We start from the raw sequence: 26,182 nt of genomic DNA, 5'->3' as shown, positions 1-26,182 counted from the left end.
CTCAAATTCTTTCCCCTCTGTTGGAAAATTCCTGTGCTGTTGTCGGAGTTACAACTGCCGCACATCCTTGTCAAAGCTAATCCTGTCCCCTCTTGTCTCCTCTGGCACTTTATGCCATCAACTTCTCTCCTCCCATACTTGGTTCCAGAAGCCCAAAAAAGCTTCTCATCAATTAGCATGTCCCTGGCATGCTAGCATCTGCCCAATGCCTAACGGTCAACTCCAGTGGCCTTCTATCAGGGTTATCAACTTTCTCTGTGGAGGCCATGCTGTTCGTTACACCCCTTTTGGAAACTCTCACTTCCTGGCTTCCAATACCATATACTCTCCCATTATCTGCACCTCTCTGACAGTTCTGTCTCTGTCCTGCAGCCTCTGCTACCTTCCTGTAACACAGCTCCACTGGCTCTCTCTGGACGATGGTAACCCCACTCACCATTGGAATTACACTACAATTTTCTATAAGGATAATTTCAAATTTATATCTCCATGCTCAAACCTGTCTTCACAGTCCCAGTCCCCAGTTGTCCCCATCTTTTGGCTGTTTCTATCAGGACACAGAGTTGGTATCAAAAAATTAACCTATCCAAAACAGAACTCATTTTACACTTCACACAATCTACTCCAAGTCCTGATGTTAACATATTCCTATTAATGGCATCACTACTGTGGCTAGTCATTTCTCTGTGCTCAAAACCTGTGTCACTCTGACCCACAGCACTTTTATTTCCCTTCCTAGGCAGCTGCCAAGGGCAACTCTACAATGTTTCTGGACTCCACTTCCTCCTGTCCATCATACTACCAGTCATGGTAATGCCCCCCATTACTTCCACAGGCTCCCAGCAGGTCTCTGTGCTTCCAATTGGGCTAAGTTCTCTGTCTCTGCCTCTCTCCCATCCTGTCTCTCTCCTCTTGAATCCATTCCACCAGAGAGACCCTTATAAAGCCATACAATACGGCTTTGATCCTGTCATCCCACTGCTCAAAAGCCTTCAGCATTGCCCTCTTCTGCCCACCTAATGACGTTCAGATTTCTTCAATGGACATTGAATATTTTGGTCTAATCGACACCCCAATCTTATTCCCCAATTTTATTCCCCATGACTCTCCACCTAACATAACTTGATACACCTTTAAAAAATAAATGAATACATAAATAAAATAAAGAATTGGAAGGCAAAACAACCCCTCCCCACTAAGTGTTACTGCCTATATAGACTTCCCCACAGGTCCACACTCATTCATACTGATGTTCACGGCAATGCCATCTCACACCTTCTATCCAACCTACGGCTCTTGCAAAACCCTCCAAGATCCAGCTGCATCACGTGTCCCTCCCCAGATCCCCAGAACTGAATGTGCTCTTCTCTTCTTTGAACCACCATTACATTCCTTACCTCTATCATAGTAAATAATTACTTTCCATATGTATTAAAGATATCTTTGGCCAGGCATGGTGGCTCATGCCTATAATCTCAGCACTTTGGGACGCTGAGGCTAGTGGATCACCAGAGGTCAGGAGTTTGAGACCACCCTGGCCAACATGTCGAAAGCCCATCTCTACTAAAAATACAAAAATTAGCCAGGCATGGTGGCACATGCCTGTAATCCCAGCTACTTGGGAGGCCAAGACAGGAGAATCGCTTGAACCTGGAAGGTGGAGGCTGCAGTGAGCCAAGATCATACCACTGCACTCTGGCCTGGGCAACAGAGCAAGACTCCATCTCAAAAAAAAAAAAAAAAAAAAATCTTTGAACTTTTCTTTGAGTACAAACTCCATGAGAATAAAGACTGTGCCTCATTAACCCTTGTGTTTCCTGAATTGCCCAATCCTACTATACACGTAACAGACACTTTATAAACACTGAGTGGTTGGATGGATGAAGGAATATTGGGATATGCTCTTTCACATGCCCAAAGCTTCATACTTTGCAAGTAACTTAGTTCATCAAAGGTCAAAGGCTTCCTCCAATTTCTTCAATGTTTCTGTTTGATTTGTTTTTGTTTTTGGTACCAACTACCTGAATACAATAAATATAGGCTACCACCCTATGGGGAAGATGAGCTGGTAATACAGAAACAGTGCCAGGATGGGCATCAATTTACTTGTGCTTAGTAGCAGCAAAACTTTCATGATGGTGTATTCTTCAAAGGTGAGCTGCAGTCGAACGAACTGAAGGCTGATTTGGTGCATCCCCTGGCATAGTTCATACATGGCAGACTGATGCATCTTCTCTCTGCAAAGGAAAAGAAGAAAATGTCTGAGAATGCAAGATTCATTATCAAACCCAGACTGGCAGCCTGAGGCAGCTTAATAAGAGATCTGACTCAGAATTCTCCTTTTGGCTTCAACATGGAGCAGATGTGTATTTTAAAGACAAGTTAGACGCTTTTCATAGTGATTGGTAAATTGCTTCTAGACCAATACTGCTGGGCTGTTTACTTGTACCCTGTGAGAATGTGTCAGGAGCACTGAAAGCAACCCTTTCAAAGTATGCCATGATTTCATTTTATGTCAAGAGTAATACTGACTGATTAGGATTTTAGTGTGTTATAGTGAGACCATCCACAAAGCAGAGAAGCTGCTGTGATCTGGGGCAAAGCCCACAGACTTTTGTTCCTTTTCAGCCACAGATATCCAGCATTTATAGGAAAGGACTGAGCTAGATGCTATGAACATAGGACGGGGATGACCAATCTTATTTCTTCATGGACCTTCCTTACAGAGGTCATGGAACATGTTATTAACTATTTACATCAACAAGTTTTAAAAGGGAAATTAAAAAATACTTTAAAAGGTGAGAACACCAAATGGAATCTCTCTGATAAAGAGAAAAAATGACAAGGGAGTTTGGCACAACATATACAAATACTTCCACACACACAACCAAACAATACCCTCACACCACTGTCCAAATGCTTCCATAAAAATCCATGTTATCTAAAAACAGAAGTTATTATTTTCTCTTTGCTTAAGAAGTAAGCAAGGCATCACTATTTTTCTTAGATGTTTTCCCTCAAAGTAATAAACGTTCTGTAAGGCCCTGGGTAACTACTGGTTCATGGTGACCAGACTGTAAAAAGTGAAAGAGACACTATTGGTGAAAAATGAGAAAGGACTTGACCAAGGCCAAAGAAACAGAAAACAAGGTCTGGATGGTGGATCTATTAAAGGTGACTGAAAGCAGGCAGCATCTGCCGGAAAACAATGTGGGGATCTCTCTTCCAGGATGGATTCTGGGGCTCCCCTCAATTGGCAGAAATCTCTTGCATCTCAACTCTGAATGCCAATTATAAGGAACCCATAATGAAACACAAAACATGTTCTCTGCATTATTATATATCTTTCCTCTCCCCCAATAAGCTAGAAGCCATTTTAAATTAAGGAAATATTTTAAACACACACATATGCTAACAGCAGGAGCTTCCGAATCTACCATCCAGAATTAACAGTGTAAACAAATGCTACTATTTTTGCCATATGTGCATCAGATTTTAAAAAATTAAACATGGCAGAGTTAATGCCCACTCTGCCTTCTTCCCCAATCCCATCCATCTCTTCCTCTTTCAAGAAGGGAACCACCCAGTCTAGGTGATTATCATTTCCTCTCAGATGTGTGTATTTCACTACACATGTGTGTATCTATAAAAACAGCATACAGTACTGCTTTGTTTTATGTAAATTTGAAATTAGATATGCACATCCTTCTGCAACTTATTTTTATTCAACAATAACTTTGAGATGTATCTATTTTGATACAGGTAACTAAGTTAATTCATTTTAACTGCTTCGAGCTTCATTTGTTTGAATGTACTGCATTTTACTTATCCATTGCTCTACTGATGGACACTTGGGTTGTTTGCTCTTTATTACTATCACAAATGATGCCCAAGGAATATCCTTGTCATTTCTATAGGATACAGAACGAAAACAGAACTTCTGAGTCATAGATTTGCCCATGTCTCCTGCTTTCATTCCAACCAGCAGAGCATGAGCATGCCCTTACTCCACATCCCCACCAATGCTTGCCATTATCCAATTTCATTTTTTTTCCATTTGATGGGAGGTTGAATGGGTAGATAGCACATGGTTGCTTTTATTTCCATTTCCATTATCACCAGTAGATTCCGTATTTACTCATCATTTGGGTGTCTTCTGTGGTGATTTGACTCTTTATCTTTACCAAATTTACTCATTTTTTCCTTCTCGCACTGAGTAACACCATTTTTATTCCTAATAATTTTGTGCCTTAAAAATGTTGTCTGATCTTCACATTGTTTTTTTCGCTGTCTGCCTCTTTTTCATGCTCTCTTTAGAACTTACCAGGTGTGCTGTCCACCCTTCTTTTGATCCCTTAGTTTCAAACTTCCCACGTAATTATATTTCACACATATCTTCTAAACACAAAAGGCTGGATTCAGAAATCTGAGAGTCTCTGTATTTTAATAACTCAGTTTAATCTGTTTTTATTTATCATGATTACTGACAAGTTTGGATGTTCTCTACCATTTTAACCTACTTTCCTTCCTCTTTCCCTTCTTTCTCCTTCTCTTCCTTTCATTGGATTGATCTACTAGCTTTTTAGCCTCCTGTTGTGGGAAGTCAGGGACCCCGAATGGAGGGACTAGCTGGAGCTGTGGCAGAGGAACATAAATTGTGAAGATTTCATTTTAATATGGACATTTATCAGTTCCCAAATAATACTTTTATAATTTCTTATGCCTGCCTTTAATCTCTTAATCCTGTTATCTTCGTAAGCTGAGGATGTATGTCACCTCAGGACCACTGTGATAATTATGTTAACTGTACAAATTGATTGTAAAACAGTGTGTTTGAACAATATGAAATCAGTGCACCTTGAAAAAGAACAGAATAACAGTGATTTTTAGGGAACAAGGGAAGACAACCATAAGGTCTGACTGCCTGTGGGGTCAGGCAAAAAGAGCCATATTTTTCTTCCTGCAGAGAGCCTATAAACAGACGTTCAAGTAGGGAAGATATTGCTAAATTCTTTTCCTAGCAAGGAATATTAATACCCCGGGAAAGGAATGTGTTCCTGAGGGTAGGTCTATAAACGGCCGCTCTGGGAATGTATGTCTTATGCAGTTGAGATAAGGACTGAGATACGCCCTGGTTACCTGCAGTACCCTCGGGCTTACTAGGGTGGGGAAAAACTCCGGTAAATTTGTGGTCAGGTGGGTTCTCTGCTCTCGAACCCTGTTTTCTGTTGTTTAAAATATTTATCTGGCTGGGTGCAGTGGCTCAAGCCTGTAATCCCAGCACTTTGGGAGCCCGAGATGGGTGGATCACGAGGTCAGGAGATCGAGACCATCCTGGCTAACATGGTGAAACCCCGTCTCTACTAAAAAATACAAAAAACTAGCTGGGCAAGGTGGCGGGCGCCTGTCTACTCGGGAGGCTGAGGCAGGAGAATGGTGTAAACCTGGGAGGTGGAGCTTGCAGTGAGCTGAGATCTGGCCACTGCACTCCAGCCTGGGCAACAGAGCGAGACTCTGTCTCAAAAAAAAGAAAAAAAAATTATCAAGACAATACATGCACCACTGAACATAGACCCTTATCAGTAGTTCTGCTTTTCCCCTTTGCCTTGTGATCTTTGTTGGACCCTTATCACTGGTTCTGCTTTTGCCCTTTGTCCTGTTCCCTCAGAAGCATGTGATCTTTGTTACACCCTTATTAGTAGTTCTGCTTTTTGCCCTTTGAAGCATGTGATCTTTGTACCTACTCCCTGTTTTTACATCCCCTCCCCCTTTGAAACCCTTAATAAAACTTGCTGGTTTTGAGGCTCAGGTGGGCATCATGGTCCTACCAATATGTGATGTCACCCCCAGTGGCCCAGCGGTAAAATTCCTCTCTTTATACTGTCTCTCTTTATTTCTCAGCTAGCTGACACTTATGGAAAATAGAAAGAACCTACATTGAAATATTGGGGATGGGTTCCCCCAACAGGCCCCCTCTGCTATAGCTCTACAGGATTTAGAAGCTATACATGCTGTTTTCACACCTTAAGTCATCACTGTTAAATCTAGTTTCTCTCATACACACACACTCCAGGTCTGCTTAGATTTCCCCAGTGTTTCTCTGAACACCCTCACTTCTTGACTTTACTCCTGAGTTCAATTTCTTACTTATTGAAGAATGTATTTTAGTAATTCTTTCAGCAGTGATTAGTTGATAAATGTTCTGGGGCTGGGTGCAGTGGTTCATGCTTGTAATCCTAGCACTTTGGGAGGCTGAGGCAGGCATTTCACCTGAGGTCAGGTGTTCAAGACCAGCCTGGCCAACATGGTGAAACCCCATCTCTACAAAAATACAAAAATTAGCTGGGCATGATGGCAGGTGCCTGTAATCCTAGCTACCAGGAGGGTGAGGTGGAAGAATCACTTGAACTGGGAGGCAGAGGTAATATTGAGCCAGTCAGCCATTGCACCCTAGCCTGGGTGATAGAGCGAGACTCCATCCCAAAACAAAACAAAAGTTCATGTCTCATGTCTTTGGTCTCAATTTGTCTGAAAATGTCTTTATTTTACCTTCATTCCTGGATGATATTTTAAAAAGCTATGGATTTCCAGCTTGACAGTATTCAACTACACATGGGCCTTAATTGTTGCTTTTGGGAAATTTCCTGTTAGTCTAATTGTCGTTCTCCTGAAGGTGGCCTGCATTTTTCTCTTTGGTAGCTTTAAAAATTTTTCTCTATTTATATGATGCCTGCAGTTTCATGACGATGTACCGAGGTGCAGACTGATTTTTATTTCTCCTGTTCAGGACTCAATGTCCTTATTCAACTTGCATATATAAGTATTCCTTCAGTTCTAAAATGTTTTTAGTCATTGTCCCTTCAAATATCACCCCATCCTGTTCCTGTTATTTTTCGTTTTTAAACTCCAGTTAGCAGTATGTTGGACCTTCTCCTCATGTTTTCCACGTTAGCCTCTCTTTCATATTTTCTTGCTTTTTATCTCTCTGTACTGCATTCCTAGGTGATTTTCTCAGATCTGTTTTCCATATAATCTACTGTTTAATACAGTGTTTTAATTTTAGTGGCAGTATTTTTCATGTTGAGCTGAGAAATGCTCTATTCAATTCTCTCTCAAACATTTCTGTTCTTTTCCATAGGTATTTCTCCTTTACATATCTAGATATTTAAACATGTTTATTTTATAGTTTCTTTCAGATGTTTTATTCAAATTTGGGGGGTGCTAATATGCATATCTAACATGTATTATTTTGGCATGTATTGTCTTCTAGGTGAATCCCATGGGTTCTGGCTTGTGGATGGGACTCTACAGAGTTTTAGCATTTGCGGCTGTCATGGGTATAAGCATTTTACTTGTTCTGGAGCAGTTTTTATGCTAATTTCTCAGCTTAAACACTTTTTGCAAGACTCATGTAGTTTAAATTTAGACTCCACACTTGATGTGATGCAGGTTTCTGTTTCTTATTTCTTTCAGCTTCCTTGCCATGCTGGCTGGTTGGTTTAGTTTTATTGTCCTTGTTAGTAGACAGCGAAATCTTTGCCAAGCCCTAGATTTATGCAAGGGGCTCTATTTCAGGCGCTGGCCTTGTTGGAGTCTGGCTTCCTGTCACCTTTCCCTGTTTGTGTTCTAATACCCATCCTCAAGCACATATCTGCATTCAGTAGTCAGTGGACCATCTGTGGCATTAGTTTTGCTTTAAAGCACCCTGTCTATGAATTTCCTAGTTTTGCACCTTTTAAAAACATTTCTTTTGAGCTTGGCTATATATTTAAGACTTTTTTTTTAATGCAGAATTTCTGTGTGTTTAGAGCCAAAAAAAAAAAAAAAAAAAAAAAAAAAATTAAAAGCTCAGTTTAGTTCCATCATTTTGATTGGTAACTGCAAACTTCTTAAAGAAAGGATCCATGTCTAACTTTTGTAAGTGTCAAAAAGAATACGATAAACAAGTGCAATGTGTCAGTCTTTGCTAAGTATTTCTCATGAATGAATGATAGAGAGAATGAAAGGAAAAGAGAACAGAGAACAGTTAAAGGCTATGAAAACATACAGATTTGCATATGATGATGATGATGAAGGAAAAGTAATACTGGCAATTTATATAAGATTATCAAGTGGCCACAAAATTAGATATTGCATTTATGAAGTTCTACAAAATTTTTGAGAGAGAGAGACTGATTTAGAATTTGACATGGGTAAAGCAAACTGGAAAATCAGAATGTCTGTGGAGTATAACACAACATGCATTTCATACTGTGCAGTTTGAAACGTGCGCTTATATGCATTTGATTCCTTAAGGGGGCATCCCTAGCTTTGCCCCAGCAGGTCCTAGAGGGGCACAGCTCATCAGCTTTTCAGCATGCTGGCTTTGTGATCTGGTAATCATGTAGCATCTGAGATCTCAGGCTTATCATGTATAAAATTGGAATACTAATAATAATTCCAATCTTGCAGGGATGTATGAACTAATTATATGGAAGCTCTTAAATTATACTTCACACGTTAGCTTTATTTGGAAATCATGGAGAGAATACAATGCTTCTTAAGAGACCAATGATCATTTGGTTGAAACAAACCAAGAAGGAGTCAAGGTCTTAAAATGAGTTTTCGGGAATACAATATTATGTTATTATTTTAAATTATTTCTATATAGAAGATGGTAAATCTAGGGAAAAACCAGAGATAATGTAGATTTTCAGAAGGCAGAAATAACTTGCCTAGAGTAGAACATGAGAACGAAACACCTCCATGTCAGAGCATTTCTGTTATCAAATGTGTTAACAAAACATCCACACACAGATTAAAGGTTAAAGAGAGACTTCAGATTCCACTTGAAAACAGATTAGAACACTAACGTGTGACAACACACCTAAAGAAAGCATTTTTTGCCACTTCAGTATGAACAGCATCTCTTTTTAACTCTTTGCGAGGTATTAACTAAATAACCTCTACAGTCTCCACAGCTATCATTTATGGATTACCCGCCACACACCAGAGCTAAATTTCTTCTTGCTAAATCTCACAATGCCCTGTGAGGAATTATTCTCATGTTCATGATAAGGAATTTTAGGTACATGTGAAGCCAGGATCCAAACCCAGGTTTTTTACTTCAAAACTCATGCACTTTCCTTTCTCTGTATGCCAGCCTGAGTAATCATTTTTGGCTCTTTTTTCCAGAGTCATACAACTCTATTCAGTACCTGCAATGTTTTGTTATTACAGTCACTCATTTGTTTATTCTTTGCTACCCATTATGTGGTAACATTTTGGGTTTTCAAATTCCATTGCTGTTTCCATTGCATGAAATCGAATTATCTAAATGAAAAGTATGGAGCACTTGATATAGCTTGAAATTTCAAGAAAATAGGCCATCTTGAAACTGCATTTTATATCACATCATTTTTGCACAATTTTTTGTGCAATTGTGCATTTTTTTGCACAATTAAATGTATAGAAAAGTACATCCAAAGAAGTTGAAACAAGGACAATCTTTTGGCATAATATTGGTATTAATTTTGCAGTATCGCTTCACAGAATATACTCTTTGCTACATGCTTTTATTCATGTCATAATTTTACCTCATTTTGAATAGAATGTAAAAATATACTGGCTACTTTGGGAAAGAGAAGCAAACTCGTATAATGCCTCTGTAAAACAAAAGTAAATGCATGACCAAAAGTCACCCTTCAATAGTGAACTAATACAAATATGGTAACAGATTACTGCCATAGAAAACAGCCATATAGTGAACATCAGACCTGAGTAACTGATGGCTGCTAGTCTCTACTTAAGAACTGTGAGTACTAATATATTTGCACATGTCAGCCATTTCTAAATATCTTCTTATTTGTAGGAACAGAATAAAAACTTTACTTTTGGATAAATAAACACAGCAGCCAAAGTGGGTCTAGAGACCCACTCTAGAGGTTGGGTTAAAATCTATGACAATAGTTCTAAAATATTTTTTAAAAAATACTTCAATAGTTTTATAAACTTGAAATTTTCTCAAATGAGGAAGCCAATTTTATTTGTAGCTATAACTTCATCTGGTCTTCTCTTAGAACATCCATTGTACTAAACTAAAATAATATGATCATTTGGAAATAGTTTTAAAATATTAAGTTAAAATTATCTAACTTCTCCAAATCTGATTTACTTGGGACTAAAGTGAATAATGGGAGTTAGACAATATTTTTTTTCTTGCTTTGGAGAGAATTTGGGGTTAGAAATGGGGTTTAATTCATGTAAGAATAGTGGCAATTAGAAAAGGTCCATTAAAATCAGAGTGTGGGTAGGGCTTTCAAAATATAAATGACTTGAGTGCTGGCTGCCTGCTTTTAACTGAGCATCTAAACAATCTGAACAACTCTTTTATCTACAGGACCCACCCATGCTATCTTACCATCATTATGTCAACCATGTTGCCCTATTTCACATTATAAGACGAGTCCATTGAACCTATCAGCCAATGGCTGTCAGAAGGAACACTCTTGTTTTTTAGGTACTGGCTTACCATTAGGGTATCTGGAAGTCCTTCTGGAAGTAATTGATTTGAGAAATTATTTCTCCAAATTAAATGTAATCGTAGCATCATAGTCATGTTGTACTTTGACAGAAGTAGATATCTGATAAGCCCAAACTACAAAGCATTCCAGGCTATGAACACCTGTAGAACTCGGGAGCTGTAAGTATGAGTCTAAACACCTTCATGGACACTTCATGTGGTGGCCATCCACCACAGTGAGAAGACAAGCGAGGCTCTTCCATCTTCCAGTGTCTAAATCTGTAGGACGGTTTAAACTTCCCACCAATTCCAGGTTCTCATTCCAGGTTCTCATCAGCAACCTCTATTCTGAGGTTGCCTTGATCTTGTCAAGGGCTCAGTTGAGTTCACCTGTGAGTTGGCTAGTTTCAGGGGCATGCTTACCACGCAACTCCTTAATGGTCTCCCAAGGTGTTACCCCTGAAATTCGGCTAGACCACTAGGAAGTCACATAGGCAGGCCTCTAAAGCAGTGCATTTTGCAGACATTATTTAACATTATGCCTCCACTGAACTTTGCCAAGAAATAGCCCTTTGCAGAAAAACTCTGCATCTTTGCAAGATGGATTCTGAAGATGACTTCCATTTTTTGTTACTGATTGTTCTTATTAAGACTCATGTGATACATGGGCCTTGAACTGTAGGCCTGGAAAAAGCTTCCTTCTTAATGCTAACTTCTACTTAATGAATCTCTGCCGGAAGTGAAAGCAGACCATTGAGGGGTTATTTGTTGTTCACAGCAGCACTATTCACAATAGGCAAAAGATAGAAGCAACCCAAGTGTTCACTGACAGATAAATGGATACACATGAGGAACATGTATATAATGGGATATTGAGTCTCAAAAAAGGAAATTCTGACATGCTACACCATGGATGAACCTTCCTATTATGCTCAATGAAATACGTCTGTCAGAGAAAGACAAATACTGCATGATTTCACTTATATGAGCTATCTAAAGTAGTCATACTCATAGAAACAGTAAGTAAAACGGTGGTTACCAGGGGCTGGGGGAGGTGGGAAAGCAGAATTAGTTTAGTGAGTACAGTTTTAGTTTTGCGAGATGAAAAAGTTCTGGAGACTGGTTGCACAACGATGTAATACTACTACTGAACTGTACACGTAAAAAGGGTTAGAAGGCAAATGTTGTTATACGTATTTTTTAATCACAACTAAAATGGTTTGAAAATTAGAAAAACAAGAATCTCTACAACCCATAATCCATTTATGATGGAGTCTCACTGTGTCACCCAGGCTAGAGTGCAGTGGCACGATCTCGGCTCACTGCAACCTTCACTTCCCTGGTTCAAGCGATTCTCCCACCTCAGCCTCCCAAGTAGCTGGGATTACAGGCCTGTGCCACTGTGCCTGGCTAATTTTTGTATTTTTAGTAGAGATGGGGTTTCCCCATGTTGGCCAGGCTGGTCTCAAACTCCTGACCTCAGGTGATCTGCCTCCCACTTGGTCTCTCAAAGTGCTGAGATTACAGGTGTGAGCCACCGTACCCAGCCTATACTTTATTTGAGATTGATTAAGAAACTAATATTTGTGTTTAATAATGCAACTTCTGTTAGCATTCAGGTGATTCATTCTTTCATCTTTTATAATATACAAAATATCTGTCTTACTCTCTGTTTTAGCTACTTGCTTTTTGCCTTTTTGTGTCTTGAATGGTTTTAGTTTTACTGTACCTGTGCTTTTACTGCAAGCTACGCTAAATGCTTTTGGAAAGCATGCGGGGTAAGAATTCTTTAATAAACTATGATTTCAAAAAGTCACTCAGAAATAGTTCCTCAAAGACCTTTTTGATATAGTTTTGGTACTCTAAAGGGGAAGGAAAATAGAACTACCTTTATCACTCCTTTCTGTTTCCACAAACTCACATTTAATAAATGTAATCCTTTCACATCAGCTGATTTTATAAATGCCAAGCACAAGAGGTTCCCAACTCTTCCACCTATGGGAACCTATGAAAAGTACAATGACATTTTTAAAAGTAAGATCCTTTAGTAATATGGCATGGAACTGTACCTTGTCAACTAAATACCTTTTAGGTGTGTACGACATCACTTTATTTAAGAAGGAACTACAAAAAGCAGCCTTTGAAATATTTCACATTAGCCCCTGGATTAAGCTCTACATAGCTCTCATCATTCTGAAGGTCTGTGTACCCTTCTGGATAGTGGGGTACATATCTTTCTATGACTGATTTTTGTATGGTGCATCGGTCAACAATTATGTGAGTGATAAAAAAATATCTGGCAACAAACGAACAGGTAAATCAACACATTTCATAGACTTTCAGCTGTTCTTTTCTTTGTAGATATAAACAAAACAAAGGTTGTTTTGTTGTGCTCAATCAGGGTTGAAGTCTCTGGAATCTCAAGAGGAGGCCTCTCAATAAACATGTTTGTTAACATACTATTTATTACTTCAGTAAACTGCCTCTAGGAATGTGTGTGCGTGCCTCTAGAAGTAGGCAGCAATAGCGTCAATCTTGCAACAGAGAAATAAATAACTTGACTGGTGTGGTGCACACGCGTAATCACAGCCAACCTGAAAGACCAGACCTTACATCTGATACCGCAAACGGCATCCTGTCTGAATAAATCTAACATCTTGTTACATGGTCAGTATAACAGATGGTCCATGTCTCGGGCTTATTATATTCCTAAAAAACAGCATGCAGAAAAACAGGTTTTTTTCTTCCAAACCTCAATTAGAATAAAAATGACCCCAATTTGAACATTCAAATTATTCCAGTTTACTGTTTTTAATTTTTTTCATAGTCTTATTAATTTTTCCTTAACTGACAAACAAGATATATCTGTGAAGGACCATTTTACTAGCTGCAGTTCTGACACCTGTTCATTTTTATAGTACTTGCAGAGTTTATTTGTAACCAGGGTAGAACTCAGCCATGAGATGTAGAAATCACCTGAGAATTCCATTGTGGTCTGCATCTCTAACACGTTACTGGACTAACATGTTAGAGAGACTAATGTCCCATTGGTGTCCACAACATTCATCCATTCTCTCTTAATTTTGCATGATCAATTCTAGTAATAGTTAAAAGCTAATTCAGTATTTTATCACCTTAGTTGATGTTCCAGAAGAGATATGCTTTCATACAACTCTCCTTGGACTTCAACATCACAATATCCACTGACTTTAATGCATGTTACACAGATCAGAATAACACATGATAATCTAAAAATGTAGAATGGGCCTTGTTGTTATGGCAACTGTAATTTACCTCTGGTGGTACCAAAAGTCTGGAAAAAAATTTTAAACCATAAATCCTATGTATAGTATTTTTAAAAACATTCCTTTATACAGTAGATTTTAAAATAACTTATATAGTCAGCGGTTTCTTCAGGGTACAAGGATATATGTCTTTAGTGCAGGAAAGAAAACGTGTAGCCATAATCCACTGTAAAATTCAGATTTCAGAGAAAGTTAAAATTGGGGGTATCTGTGATAAATCACATTACAAAAATGTTTTGCTTGACCAAAGGTTTAATCTTAGTATTCCCTGAACTGTGAATTTCCCCAGGCAGGCCAGTACCAATACAATTCACTTAAAAAAGTGATTTCTAAGCAACTTTTCAGGACTGCTTATTGTATCATGCGAGGCACATCTGTCTCTGAGATATGTGTCTAGACAGCACACACTAAAGTAAGAAAGACAAAGAGCAAACTGTAGGAGATTAAAAAGGAACATAGTTTACTGGATATTATCTATACAGATACTAGGGGCCTTGGTACAGGGAAATCCATGAATACGCCTAGCACTGAATTCTTACTAGAAGAGCCTACTACCAGAGGCCATTCTAGTATCATTGGATGTTTTAAGATTTAGTAAACTAAATTTTTAAATTCTAGGCTTTGCTGAGACAGTTTATATATGGCTTTGATAGAAGAACAAGCTGTAAGTGTCAACTAGACTATAATGATTTGCTTATTCCAAGAAATTTTTTGGAAAGGCAGTCAAACCTCACTGAAAACAGCATTCTAGGATTTGAATCCAGGCTGTCTGTTCCCAGATTCTGGTCTCTTAACTGCTGTATTAAGGTTAAAACACCCAACAGCAAGCTTGGAGACTCATGATCACTTAATAAGTGCTATGTTAAGACTTATTGCCAGAGTTGCTACATCTACGGAAAGAAAACAGAAGAACAACGTTCTCAATGCCAGGCGCAGTGGCTCATGCCTGTAATCCCAGCACTTTGGGAGGCTGAGGCAGACAGATCACTTGAGTCCAGGGGTTCAAGATCCACCTGGGCAACATAGTAGGATCCCGTCTCTACTAATAATGTAAAAATTAGTAGGATGTGGGTCCTTATAGTCCCAGCTACTTAGGAGGCTGAGATGAGAGGATCACCTGAGCCCAGGAAGTAGAGGACGTGGTGAACCACGATAGGGCCACTGGACTTCAGCCTAGACGACAGGAGTGAGAACCTGTCTCAAAAAAAAAAAAAAAAAAAAAAAAAAATTCTCTAGTGAAGTATTTTTTTCACTATCAAGCCTCATATTTGTAGGCTAGGCTATAGATTTTAATACTAAATTTCTGAAAATTTAATGGTATGCTGATCTCAGATGATTAAACAGAAGACAGAAAACCTTTGGTGAGTTATTATTGCTTCATACAGGGACATTTTGGGTATAAACGTAAAGACACTGCTTACTTTCAATAAACAACTATTGTTTCCTCACTTATAAAATGGGGATGTAAAAAGGTAGGATTCCTTTACTTGATAACTTTGTTCACATTCTTGAAATTCAATAGTTAAATGCTAATTTAGAAACGTTACCGGACTATTGTTTGGGTAAAGGGTGACAGGAATTACTTTTTCCTACTACAATAAAAGATTTGTATTAACCAACAACTCATGGAGTCATATTCTTCCTAAAGCAAAAGTCACATTACTCCAGTAACCAGAAGCTGGCACAGGATGGTGTAGAGAAGGACATTTACTCTGATAAAATCTAGGTGCACAATTGTGCCTCCAAGGCCACAGCAGAGAGTGGCTCACATGGGCGGACGTGATTTTAGCAGTGTGTGAATGTGTTGGGGTGGGGACAAGGAAGGTGGAAAGCAGGTGTGCTCACTTTATAGGATCACCGATTCCTTTTTCTATCTTGAAATCTATGATCCTATAAAGTGAACACACTTGCTTTCTACCTTTTCTTCTTACGTTGGAAGAAGAAAACAGTTAAAGCTCCAGAGACTCTGTTATCACAGACATGATTAAATTCATTAATCAAATTATACCCTAGAAAACATTTCTGGATGCCACAGTTAGGTAGGAAAGGTAGTTTCTTCTATTGGAATCATCTAAAAGCTGATACATCATCTGCCTGAATAGAAGAGTGATGTCCAACTCAATTAATTTATTAGAGATTAGCCACGCGTCCTTTCTTATTACTGATTCTGAACATCTGTCACAAAGCAGATTTTGTTCAGGACATTATGAACAACTGCATCATTCATTACTGGGTGAAATAAGTGTAACACCACCAGGCCACTATACCACCAGTGACATTCGTTTCCCATAAAACATCAACACTGAAACACACACTACACCTGCACACAAAATGACATGAACACACTGATTATTCAACGTATAGCCTAAATATTTCTTATCCTTTTAATCCACTTGTATGAAATTCCTTTTCAAGGTACATGAAGGGTAAAAGTGACATTTTCTAACCTTCTCTACTTCAAAATTCTGTGAACTTCCTCTAATCAGAACGAAGTAGCGGTGCAGTTTCTCTTTAATGAGAAACGATTTGTTGTTTTTTTGTGTTCATTGCTTAGAAGCAGTGAGTGTTAAGGACAACACCTTAAAAGTGTTAGCTCCCTGTGATTCTCTCTCTCTCTTTTTTTTTTTTAGAGGGAGTCTCGCTCTGTCGCCCAGGCTGGAGTGTAGTGGCGCAATCTCGGCTCACTGTAATCTGTGCCTCCTGAGTTCAAGCGATTCTCCTGTCTCAGCCTTCTAAGTAGCTGGGATTACAGGCATGCGCCACCATGCCCGGCGGGTTTTTGTATTATTATTATTATTATTTTTAGTAGAGATGGGGTTTCTCCATGTTGGCCAGGCTGGTCTCGAACTCCTGACCTCAGGTGATCCGAGCCTCCTTGGCTTCCCAAAGTGCTGGGATTACAAGCGTGAGCCACCACATCTGACCCTCCCTGTGATTTTTGAGTAAAGCACTGGGCTCTTGGCAATCTTGTGAGAGAGAGGCAAGTGCAATCCAAGCCCTCTTTCACTGTGATGCTTTGTACAAAGAACTGGAGGGTGGCAGAATGTGAGAGGGAAGGAAAGCGGGCAGGGGCAGCCACTAGGCAGCAATGTTTTCTGTAACAAGGAGAAGGAACAGCAGTGGTATGGTTTGAATGTGTCCCTCAAAATTCATATATTGTCACTTAATTATCAATATGCTAGTAAGAGGTGAGGCCTGTAGGAGGCTCCACCTCTCAATCACCCACTACAATCACCTCCTGTAGGAGGAGATCAAGTAAGCAGTGAGAGCAGAGCCCTCATGGATGGGCTTAGAGCCCTTATTAAAGGGGTCGAGAGGGAAGAGTTTGGCCCTTCCATCCCTTCTGCCACGTGAGGACATGGTGTTCTTTTCCTCTGGTAGAAGCAGCAACAAGGTGCCATCTTGGAAGGAGATGGCAGCTCTCACCACACATTGAACCTGCTGGCACCTGCAACTTGAACTTCTCAGCCTTTAGGACTGTAAGAATAAATTTCTATTGTTCACACATCCCTAAGTCTCAAGTACTTTGCGAACAGTGGCACAAACAAACTAAGACAAGCCATCAGGGAAAAAAAATAATAATAAAGAAAAATCATTCCTCTGAGTAATTTCCGGAACTGAAATTTCAATGATTTTAAATTTCAATGATTTTAAGACCAAGACTGGTGGAGCTGCAAAACAAAGTTTTCAATTTAGAGCAACCATCTCAAAGAAAAGAGCACAGAAGTTCATACTGAAGTTTGAAAAACAAACAAACAAAACAACAACTTTGTCCAGTCTGTATTCTCTCTCTGGAAAAGTCTGGAAAAGCCTTAACATGCCTAATTTCAAAGGTAAGACAATGGGATGTAGCATTTTTATTCAATAAAAATGATACTGTCCCACTCACTCTACATGAGATAAGGAAGGGCTATAGAACAAAAGGAAAGAGAAAGGGTCAAGCAGAAACAAAAATGAGAGGAGAAAGAATGGGGGACCAGTCATGGAGAAAAGGAAGGGAAGCAGAAATGGTGAGGGAACAAAAGGAGAGGGGGAAAGAAATGGCTCTGTCCCTCTGAAGCTGAAGCCCGCAGTTCTTTTGGCCCTGTGGTTTGACAGCTTCAACTCTGGATTGCAGAGACCCATCCCCTTTCCTGCTCAGGTACAGCATCTCACGCTTGGATCGTACCACCCGCTTCACAATATCCATCCAATTCTAACCCTCTCGGAGGACAACATGGCCTTTCAAGCTACACAGTTTTGCCCAGCAGCTTTCCTTGACCACTGTAGTCCAGAAGACTACACCTGCTTTTTTTTTTGAGATGGAGTTTCGCTCTTGTTACCCAGGCTGGAGTGCAGTGGCGCAATATCGGCTCACTGCAACCTCTGCCTCCCAGGTTCAATCGATTCTCCTGCCTCAGCCTCCCGAGTAGCTGCCACCTGCTTTTTAAACTCCTGGAGTGCCCATTCATAACACCTGTCACCTGTCACTTGTCTTCACCTTGTTAGGCCACTATTTATGCATTTAGGTGTTACTTGTCCAGTAACTCACCAGCTACACTATAGAATTCTAGAGGATGGAAGTTCTACGTTTCATTTCTTTTGATTCCGTACAATAGCCATCACAGTGTAGATAGTTTCAATATTTATTTCTGACTGGTGAAATGCTGGTTATTGTTCATCTTTTAGCTAAATAGTAAAAATAAAGAGAATTTAATCTCACTTTAGGGGAAGTGATTAGGATATTCATTTACAATACTGTACTACTACTATTTTTTTTTTTGAACACATTCTAATGACACATTCTCAAAGCTATGAGAATAAGTTATCTCACTGGTACAGTAGCACTATATAATCGTAACCATAGGAAGGTAGAGGGGACCTGTGAGACACTTCCATCTCCATTATTCAGCAGACACAGGAGAAATGCGGTATAATGAAAACGGCACGCGCTGTGAGGGGAGTCCTAGGCTCAGACCTAAGGCCCATCTCTCAGTGTGATGTGATCTTAGGTAATTTATTGGATCTCTCTCTGCCAAGGCAGCTGCATCATTTATGAAAGAGTGACAATAACATCTGCTTCAAAATATAATTGTCTGTAAATAAGATGATTCATACAAAAGCATCAAGTATAGTAAATGGCACATGGAAGGCTCCGTAAGTATTTTGCTACTAGACTATGGGCCCTTTCAGGGACTATGTTCTATCTAGCTTTGATTTTCCAGCATCTGGTATATACATTAAGTCTTTCTTGAATGAGGAAACAGATTCAGATCTTCAGTAAGGCTTCACCAAAGCCAGGCGGAATTAGAGTCTGGGTTGGGTTTTAAAGGTCATCTAGTCCAGCGGTTCTCAAAGTGTGTTCTGAGGACGCCAGGGTGTCCCCAAAACCCTTTCAAGGTGTCTGTTAGATCCTCTTTTTTCTAACTATGTATCTGGGTGAAGCTAAATTTTTTTCATATACCTCCCCCCAAACAACCCATCACAACAGACTAAATGTAAGAAGCAGAAAAGAGAATGCCAGATTAAAGGAATTTGCAAACAGGCAAAACAATGCCATTCTTCTCACTTTTTTTTTTTTTAAAGTTGTTTTTCATAAAAATATTTTTGTTTTATGTTATTTATATAATATGTGATGGCTTTATGTTTCTTTTAAAACAAATTGATAAATCAATATTTTAGAAAAGTTGTTTTCTTTTTTTTTTTTTTTTTTTGAGACGGAGTCTCGCTCTGTCACCCAGGCTGGAGTGCAGTGGCCGGATCTCAGCTCACTGCAAGCTCCACCTCCCGGGTTCACGCCATTCTCCTGCCTCAGCCTCCTGAGTAGCTGGGACTACAGGCGCCCGCCACCTCGCCCGGCTAAGTTTTTGTATTTTTAGTAGAGACGGGGTTTCACTGTGTTAGCCAGGATGGTCTTGATCTCCTGACCTCGTGATCCGCCCGTCTCGGCCTCCCAAAGTGCTGGGATTACAGGCTTGAGCCACCGCGCCCGGCCTAATTTCTAATATGGGTAAATATCAATAGATATAACTTACATAAAGAAAAACTTGTTGGGATTCTCGATGATCTCAGTGTGTAAAAGGGTCCTGAGAACACACCGTTTACAAACTGCTGGTCTGGGCTAATTCCCTCATTCTGTAGAAGGGAAACGAAGGCTCACTCACTCAACAACATGAAGCTCATTAACGACAATATTAGGGACTGGGCCTTACATCTTCAACAATTGAGCTCTTAAGTACCGTCATGAAATCAGAAAGGAAGAAAAACAGATATGGAGAAATAATTTAAAATAGGAACCAAAGTTCCAGTTTTTCTAAGAACACTATTTCTCATTTGTGTTGTTTATCTACTGGGTATGTCTCTCTCACCTATTTTATTTTTTTGAGACAGGGTCTTGCTCTGTTGCCCAGGCTGGAGTACAGTGGTGTGATCTCGGCTTACTGTGGCCTCAACTTCCCTGGGCTCAGGTGGATCCTCCTACCTCAGCCTCCTGAGTAGCTCGGGCCACAGACACGTGCCACCACACCTGGCTAGTTTTTGTATTTTTTATAGAGTCAGGGTTTTGCCATGTTCCCTAGGCTGTTCTTGAACTCCTGAGCTCAAGCGATCTGGCCACCTCAGCCTCCAAAAGTTTTGGGATTACAGGGCCACGGTGCCCGGCCATCTCACTTAAAGGATAATTCTTATGAAAGATGATAAATGATTAGTGGTATGATTTGAGTATGTACCCCAAAGTACATGTGTTAGAAACTTAATCCTAAATGCAACAGTGTTGAGAAGTGGAGCCTAATAACTGGTGACTAGGTCATGCTGCCCTCATGGATAGATTAATGTTCTGGTAGGAGTAGGTTATCTTAAGAGAGGATGTGTTATAAAAGCAAGTTTCAGCACTGTTTGCGCTCATGCACATTCTCTTTCTCTCTCTTTCTCGCGCCCTTCTGCCTTCTACCATGACATGATGCAGCAGGAAGGTTCCCGTCAGATGTGGGCCCCTTGATCTGAGGCTTCTCAGCCTCTATAACTGTAAGAAATAAATCATGGTTCTTTAAATTACCCAGACTCAGGGATTGTGTTATTGCCGTACAATATGGACAATGATGATTGGCCAGTAAGAGTTTCAAATATATATCATGTCTGAAACCATTATTAAGCTCCAAAGCTCTATACTGTGTGTAACTGCCTGAAAATCCAAATTCCGTAGTCAAGTTAGAAGCCTTTTTATAGCTGAAAAATTCTGAGCTTTGGACAGAGAGACACCTGTGTTCAAAACTTTGGGCTTTCCTCATCTTTAAAAGCAGGATAATAAAGTCCAACCTCACAGAGTTGTGAGGATTAAATAAAATGAAGTATTAGAGATAGTATTTAGCATGACACCTTCCATAAGCTTTCAGCATCAGCTCAGAATCCTTCAAATCTCCCTCTAAACTACTTATCAGTTACTTTTGCACTGCAGTGCCAAGGTAAGTGGAGACTGATATACAGCTGCAGCGGACAGGAAGTGGGGAGGTTCTAAACTGCTAATTCCACTGCTTCTGTTGAAGTGGTGTCCACTTCAAGGGACAGGGGCACAGATGATGTCTGTGATGATGCTGTTATACAAGGCTGTCACACCTGTAGGTATGTATGTTGGCTCATACAACACTCCTACTGCAGCTCCACTGATCCAAGTGCACAAGTGTGCTTTCATAAGGAGGCCGAGGGTCTCCAAATATGACCTTCTTGTTTGTTTCCCTTCATCCTCCACTTGTTTCTTTCAGAACAGTGTCAGATGCCAGAACCCAGGGAAAGTTAAATAACCTTTTGAGAGCCCTCCCCAACATGACCCTATTAAATAAGCTTGGGGTTCATGGGTGGAAAAGGGGAAAATTATAAAACAAAAATTAAATCATCTCTCATGGGATATAATAAAAAACAATCGTGTGGTTCAGTTTCAGTTCTAGAAATGTCTGAAGACAGAAGTTCATAAAATGCTTTAAGCAGCAAGACACATTCAAGTGTGTTCCCCTTCTTCAATCCAGAGCAGTGCCAGCAAAGCTACTATTTCTAGGTCTTGTGGCCTGTGTCAAGGGGGGAGTCTGGAGCCCTTCTTTGTTTTAGGATTGACTTGCCTATTCCTTTCCACCTGCCCTATCTGGGAATGGAATCACTGCATAAAAATAATTTTTCCCCATTTACCAAATTTTCAATAAAGAAATCTACTCCAGGCTGGGCGTGGTGTCTCATATCTGTAAACCCAGCTACTTGGTAGCCTGAGATGGGAGGGCTGCTTGAACTCAGGAGTTTGATGTTACGATGAGCTATGATCACGCCAGTGTACTCCAGCCTAGGTGACAGAGTGAAACCCTGTCTCTAAAAAATAGGAAGAAATTAGTCAGTTGTGGTGGCATGTGCCTATAGTCCCAGCTACTTGAGAGGTTGAGGCAGGAGGATCGCCTGAGCCCAGGAGATCGAGGCTGCAGTGAGCTGTCGTGCCACTATGCTGCTTGGGCAACACAGTGAGACCCCATCTCTACAAAAGTTAAAGAAAAAAAAGAAATTTACTCCAGGAACTTTATTTTATATAGAAAAGAAGAGTATTTTTAGCTGAAGAGACCAAGGTCCTTGAGCATGTTAATGGAAATAAAAAGCAATATGCTAATATTAGCTACACTAAGCCTTTTAAAGACAATATATGATCTTAAACTGTTTTAGACTTTTATTAAAAATGAAAAATAGCTCCCTCTAGTTAGCCAGAATAATGCTTGGATATATTTCTTGCATCATTACTACTCTATCTGATCCCAATATAGTAATATATAGCTTAAACAGTTCATTCCATTTGCAGTCTCATATTTGTTTTGCTTTAATTTCATATTATCCTGGCAATTACCCAGCTTCATTAACTCCTTAGGAAATTTCTCAAGAACGCTACAAGAAATATCATACATGGAATATTAACATACAGCAGTACTCTTGAAGTAAAATTTAAAGAAGTCTGCAAAACTGAATCTTTTTCATTAAGTTTATATGTTAAGCCTCCAAAACACTGAAAGGTCAATCCATATCAGGGAATTGGGTTCTGATCCATATGCCAGAAAGAGCACACATTAACAAACCAAAAACAGTCACCGAGTGACAGTTATATGTATTTTTGCAGCCGGGCGTAGTGGCTCATGCTTGTAATCCTAGCACTTTGGGAGGCCAAGGTGGGTGGATCACTTGAGGTCAGGAGTTTGAGACCAGCCTGGCTAACATGGTGAAACCTTATCTATACTAAAAATACAAAAATTTAGCTGGGCATGGTGGCAGGTGTCTTTGGTCCCGCTACTCGGGAGGCTGAGGCAGGAGAATCACTTGAACCCAGGAGGCAAAGTTTGCAGTGAACTGAGAACACACCAGTGCACTCCAGCCTGGGTAACAGAGTAAGACTCCATCTCTCTCTCTCTCTCTCTCTCTCTCTCTCTCTGTCACACACACACACATACACACACATTTTGCTAGACACTATGGATAACTTTAACAAGTATATTTTCTGTACTCTAGGCATTTACAGTATACCTAGAGTAAAAAACATATATAGACACAGTAAGTACCAAATGATCGAGATATAAAAGAAGTACTATAAAGCAGGGGTCCCCAAGCTGGGGCCACAGACTGTATTACAGTCCATGGCTTGTTAGGAACTGGGCCACACAGCAGGAGGTGGGCAGCAGGTGAGTGAGCGTTACCGCCTGAGCGGTCAGATCAGTAGCAGCATTACATTCTCATACGACTGCGAACCCTAGTTGAACTGTGCATGTGAGGGGATCTAGGTTGCATGCTCCTTATGAGAATCTAAGTAATGCCTGATGATCTGAGGTGGAACAGTTTCAACCTGAAACCATCCCCACACCCTGCCAGGTCTGTGGAAAATTGTCTTCCATGAAACTGGTCCCTGGTGCCCAAAAGGTTGGGGACCACTGCTATAGAGTGTATGAGGGGAACATCATTCTTTAATGGTAAGACAAGTTGGCAGTGAGAAAGTATGCTTTGGGTTGGGCTTGAGGGAGAAGGAAAGTATTAGGAGCAAAGGCACAGCAGTAGAAAGACCTAGGGAAGAGAAAGGTTAATTTGGCTGGTGTGGAGTGTATGCAGAGAAGCAGCAGGAAATATGCTGAAAATAGCATTTTAAAATTAATTAGTTCATCAAGTGCTTAACTAATGCCAGGCAGTATTCTAGCAGCTGGCACTGCAAAGGTAAATCAGACAGGCCAGGTTCCTGCCCTCTCAGAGCCTACGCTAATGGGGGCAGGAGAGTTACTAGGGAGAAAACAGAGATATGATAAAATGGGGAGGGAAGTGGCAGGAGTGTATTCTAGATCTGATGGACAGCTCTAGGATCTATAGATCCTCGATCATATAGTTTGGTTATGTGTCCCCTCTAAATCTCATGTTAAATTGTAATCCTCAGTGTTGGAGGTGGGGCCTGGTGGGAGGTGAGGCCTGGTGGGAGGTGATTGGATCTCAGGGGTGCACTTCTTTCTTTCTTCCCCACCCCCGCCCCCGAAAGGGCCTCACTCTGTCACCCAGGCTGGAGTGCAGTGGCACAATCACGGTTCCCTGCAACCTCCACCTCCTGGGCACAAGTGATTCTCCCACCTTAGCCTTCTGAGTAGCTGGGACCACAGGCATGTACCACCACGCCCGACTAATTTTCTGTATTTTTGGTAGAGACAGGGTTTCACCATGTTATCCAGGCTGGTCTCGAACTCCTGAGTAGCAATCAAACAATCCGCCCGCAGGGCCTCCTAAAGTGTTGGTATTACAAGCGTGAGCCACCATGCCCAGCCTCAGGGGTGGATTTCTAATCAACAGTGTAGCTCTATCCCCTTGGTCTAAATGCTGTCCTCCTGGTGACAGCAGTCATTTAAAAGTGTGTGGCGCACCCCCCTCTCCTCTCTCTCTCTTGCTCCTGCTTTTGCCATGTGATGTGCCTGCTCTCCCTTAATCTTCTGCCAGGATGGGAAGCTTCCTGAGGCCTCCCCAGATGCAGATGCCGGTGCTATGCCTCCTGTGCAGTCTGTAGAACCATGAGCCAATAAATCTCCTTTCTTTATAAATTTCCCAGTCTCAGGTATTTCTTTACAGCAATGCAAGAACAGCCTAATACAGATGATCAGGCAAAATCTGTCTGAACAAGAAATATTTAGAGCTGAGACAAGAAGGCTCAAAAGAGCCATCTTCCTGCACAGAGAACAGATATCGAGTTAAGAACGAGTTTGGATCCTCGATGCAGCAAAAGGAGGCCAATGTGGCTAACCAAGGGCACTAGTAAAGCTCTTGAGGAAATTCACTGAAACGACATATTATTTTAAGTACCATTTTTGCTGTTGCCATATACAAGTATCAGGGATGGGATCCAAGCCCTGCTCTCTAGCAGCACTGCAGGCAGGACTGTTTCACAATGCCACATCCACTTTTTCTGCTATGTCACCCACCTATACCTACCATTGGACTGTAGGCCCCATGAAGGAAGGGAATCTTATTTTGTTTACTGTTGCATTCCCACTGCCTAGAACAGGGCTTAGTACACTGAAGTTGCTCAATAAGTATCTGCCAAATGAAAGGACAATAAACATCACTTATTTCCTTCTCCCACGAGTAGTCTAAAATGAGAGGCAGGGTTTTATAAAAACAAAACAAAACAAAACAGAAGAAAAACAACAGGCTGGGCGCAGTGGCTCATGCCTGTAATCCCAGCACTTTGGGAGGCCGAGGTGGGTGGATCACCTCAGGTCAGGAGTTTGAGACCAGCCTGACCAACATGGGGACACCCCATCTCTACTAAAAAAAATGCAAAATTAACTGGGCATGGTGGCACATGCCTGTAGTCCCAGTTACTCGGGAGGCTGAGGCAGGAGAATCCCCTTGAACCCGGGAGGCGGAGGTTGTGGTAAGCCGAGATCGCACCATTGCACTCCAGCCAGTCCAGCCAGGGCAACGAGAGCGAAACTGTTTCAAAAAAAAAAAAAAAAAAAAAAGACAACTGAAGAACTGAGTTAGGAAGTGTCCCCTCAGTTCTCATCTTAAGTTAATACTCCCCTCTTAGGTGTTTTCCCCTTTCTCAGGTACAGGCAGTCACTATCTTCTGCGTGCTCAGTATTGGAACTTCTCTTATTATGATGTAACTCAGAAGTACCATTGCAGCAGGTTATCCATTTCTTCCAGAACTTCCCTCCTCTCACTTCCTCTGTTAAAATGTCTGGAAATGACTTTTCTTTTCTTTCTTTCTTTTTTCTTTTTGAGACAGGGTCTTGCTCTGTCGCCCAGGCTGGGGTGCAGTGGTGCAATCATGGCTCACTACAACCTTGAACTCCTTCCTGGTTGCTCAAGTGATCCTCCCACCTCAGCCTCCCAAGTAGCTGGCACCACAGGTGTA

General features: G+C 40.6%; 1 protein-coding gene across 2 annotated transcripts in view; it reads right to left on the bottom strand.

Annotated features, from left to right (window-relative positions):
* NR3C2 (nuclear receptor subfamily 3 group C member 2) overlaps nucleotides 1-26,182 on the bottom strand; it is a 357,163-nt gene that overhangs the window by 35,970 nt on the left and 295,011 nt on the right. For both annotated transcript variants that reach the window (XM_050790895.1, XM_050790896.1), the window contains exon 7: nucleotides 2,107-2,237. In XM_050790895.1, the coding sequence (XP_050646852.1) occupies nucleotides 2,107-2,237 (131 nt within the window). The remainder of the gene's footprint in view (nucleotides 1-2,106; nucleotides 2,238-26,182) is intronic.

This window comes from Macaca thibetana, chromosome 5 (genome assembly GCF_024542745.1).
Source record: "Macaca thibetana thibetana isolate TM-01 chromosome 5, ASM2454274v1, whole genome shotgun sequence".
Lineage (NCBI taxonomy): Eukaryota > Metazoa > Chordata > Mammalia > Primates > Cercopithecidae > Macaca > Macaca thibetana.
Note: the sequence above shows the minus strand (reverse complement) of the source record. Positions and strands in the feature narration are given on the sequence as shown.